This window comes from Pygoscelis adeliae, unplaced genomic scaffold (assembly GCF_000699105.1).
Source record: "Pygoscelis adeliae isolate BGI_AS28 unplaced genomic scaffold, ASM69910v1 Scaffold127, whole genome shotgun sequence".
Classification (NCBI taxonomy): Eukaryota; Metazoa; Chordata; class Aves; order Sphenisciformes; family Spheniscidae; genus Pygoscelis; species Pygoscelis adeliae.
The window spans coordinates 1053112-1056497 of NW_008825208.1; the positions used below are offsets into that span (position 1 = coordinate 1053112).

General features: G+C 41.1%; 1 protein-coding gene across 2 annotated transcripts in view; it reads left to right on the forward strand.

The window, feature by feature from the left end:
• APTX (aprataxin) overlaps positions 1–3386 on the forward strand; it is a 10760-nt gene that overhangs the window by 4958 nt on the left and 2416 nt on the right. For both annotated transcript variants that reach the window (XM_009328938.1, XM_009328939.1), the window contains exon 5: positions 1033–1092. In XM_009328938.1, coding sequence (XP_009327213.1) covers positions 1033–1092 — 60 coding nt within the window. The remainder of the gene's footprint in view (positions 1–1032; positions 1093–3386) is intronic.

The following is a 3386-nucleotide window of genomic DNA, read 5'->3' on the forward strand; positions in this document are numbered from 1 at the left end:
CCCCCCCCCGCTTTGGTCATTCGTTATGGTAGAACCATGTTTACATTAATGAATGTTACCAGCCAAAATCTTCGGAAAGGGAGTTTTTAGCCCTTGCTGACACGGACAAAATAAAACACTTCGTAATGCATCTGGAACTATAACAGTGCAGTTGCTGGAGGAGAAGGCACAGAAATGAAACCCCTCAGGACAAAATTTCAGTCCCAGCTTGTGGTGGGTTGACCACTGATTTCATTTGTGAGCTCACGCTAGTTATACTAGGGCCAGATTTGTGGTGGTATGAGCAGGGAGACAAGATGATTCACACTGTTTCTCTGTCAGCACTACAATAATGTTCGAAAGTCTTCCTCTGTAAGAATATGATGAAAATCATCGTTGATAATGCCTGTAAAGTGATCTGAACAGATAAAACATTATCTGTTTTGAAAAAAGTGAACTTGAGGCACCTTCTATTAGGCGTTCAGTAACCAAGTTAAGAGATACCTGCTAGTGTCGGCTTGATCTTCCTCTGCCTTTCTTGTTTTCTGTACAAGCCACTCCTTGCACAATATCAAAAAATAAATGCATTTAAGAGTAGGATCACACACCACAACCACTTCGTTCTGTGCAGAGCCGCATGCGATAGGACAGTTAATGGACATCATTGTACTTCCTTTGGCCCTTGTGATCCATGGAGCAGAGGGTCTTTTAGTAAAATAATCTGTTATCAATAGTAATCAAGGACTGTGCCCATAACATGTGTGTGTAAATTATTAAATTCAAACAGATCTAGAGCTCCCTGTTGTTAAATTTCCAACATTTGAAAGACTTAACTTTGAATCGTAACAGTATTTTGTTAAAAGTTTTCAAAAGTAGCTTTGTGGGGGCAGTTGGAGCAGGTGTGTTAGCATTTATAGAAAGGAAATAATTCAGCTGTCATTCAGTTGTTATTTTATTGTTGTATACCAAGGAAAGTACTTATCTGAATGCTTTAAAACATATAATTGGATTCTTAATTGTCTTACAAATAACTTTTTTCCTTCTGTGCTTTAGGAACATTTAGGACACTGGAGTCAGGGTCTAAAGAGCTCCATGCAAGATCCAAAAATGCAGGTGAGAGCTGTACATTTGTACTTTAGAGTAGTTCCTGCCTAACAAATTTAAATGAGCTTGCTTTCTTCCTTCTGCAGTTTACTTTAATGATCTGATTAACCCGTGGAGTACTGCATAAGGGCTGAATTGTACTTGCATCTCTCTCTGTAGTAGCATTAATTTGGGAGTTTCTATTATACTGATTTTGCAGAATGTCATTATCTTAATTATCTTCACAAGCTCTCTACACTGTCAAATTTGGCCAACAGATTTCAAAAAGGTTGTTGGGAGAGCAGGCGAGCAGTGCAGTTGCTTTGTTTCCTCAGGGAAACCAACTAAAATGGGGGTGTGGTTCGAAGCTGAGCGAGTAGTGGAGGTTCCTGTTTTCTGGCAGTCAGCACTGCCTTGTTTCCAGGCATGGTGCAGTTTCCTGGTTTCCAGCAAACTTCTAACTGCAACACCTCTGTGCCAGCTGACAGGATGGGACCCCTGGCTCCTCCTCCACCCAGTTTCATTGTGCCAACAGGATTTTCCTGGGTGGTTTCTTTTAGCCTTCTGCAGTTGCTCCCTCCTTCTGCTTCCGTGTGGCTGCATAGGTTTTCCTTGAGCTCTTTTTTTGTTGTTGTCTGCTGCCTGCAAAAGCAGGGGAGGTCAGACTCAAGATGCAGAAATCTGACAAATGTCTTTCGTGGCTGCAGTGTATACACGCTTTCTTGTTACTGTGTTCTGAGAGAGCCCTGAGAGAGTCTTCCCTATCCACGTATAGAACCTGCTCTCATTTTAAGTTATAGGAAATATGTAGACAACTCCTTCTCAAAAACAAGGTTTTTAGCTCAACTCCAAAATAGGGAGAATGCTCTCCATCAATATTCCACTGTCTGGCAGAGTAAGGCCTGAAGCTTGGGTCCATTTAGCTTGCGTTTTGGCTGGCTGACTGCTGCATGGCCGTCTTAACATTAGAGATGTGTTTTTCCCTTTGTACTTCTCAGCGAGAGCATGTGCTCAGGAGTACGGATATCACAGACACCTGTGATACTTGGTTCTTGAAATCACTGAATAATTTCAGTTGGAAAAAACCTTTGGAGGTCAGCCAGTCTGACTGCTTGCAGTCGGTGTGATTGCCCCAGCCTTCGTCCACTTGAGTTGAGATGATCTCCAAGGGTGAAGATCCCAGAGCCTCACTGGGCCCCTTCAGGTGATGATCACCCTCAGGCTGGAAATAATTTCCTTGATAACTAATCAGAAGGTCCCTATTTCTTGATTTTTTTTTTTTTTTTTTTTTAATTCAAGTCTAAAGTGTTTAACTGTAGAGTTGAGGAGAACTGGATGCCCATTCTCCTGGAAATGCCAGCAGTTTCAAATGAGTCTTTCTATAGGGAACAATAGAGCTATTGAAATACTTGCTTCCTTTTTAAACATGAAGCTTAATCTTCATCCCTTAAGTGGAATTTCACATAGCACTTACCAAGACAGTGCTTTCTTGACCCAAAAGATAAGCTGGTTTTAAAGTTCTTTGAATGTTAGAACACAAATAACTGTGACTTAGTTGTTGGCTTTATTAATTGTGGTTCTGAACTAAATACACAAACAATAGAACTCCTATCTTTGCTTTTTAATCAAATATTAAATAAATGGCAATATTTCTTTCTTCTGAAAACACTTGATCGTGATCCCATTCCCACTGGCTGCATATGCAGACACTAATGTGTGTATATAAAAATATGACAGCATCGAGTCTTGCTGCTGAAAGAATCAGTCCTGTGATTTGTGTGCTGATAGAATTTTAATCTTCCTTCCTGTAGAACAAGACTGATCAGCTCTGTATATAAACGTATGAGAATAATTAGCAAAGATGACAAAGACATCGTCCGTCTCTTACCAATAGACACGCTGCTAAGAGATCAGAGACACAGCGCACAGTTCTTCAGAACCTGACAGATTTTTATTGCCAGCAGCAGGTTGTCCCCCCTGTTCTCCTCATGCTTTGCTACCATTTCTCTTCATCAGCTGCATCAAATTGTTGCAGAAGGCAAAATAAAATGAAAATGGGGGAAGAAGGGCATGATAGACAGGAATCTGTTCTCCTTTTTGTGAGCAATCTTACAAAGTAGGACATTGGGTAGAATGTCCTACTTTGTAGGACATTCTACATATCACAGCCCCAACTGAAATAGCTTGGGCTTGAATGTTTTTGAGCTTGGGCTTGAATGTTTTTGTCTTTGTAACGCTGGCGGCGGTCTGCAGCACTGAGCACAGTTTGTAGCACCTCTGAGACTTGTGTTTCACTCCAGAAATCTGCGAAGGATGAGGCAGTC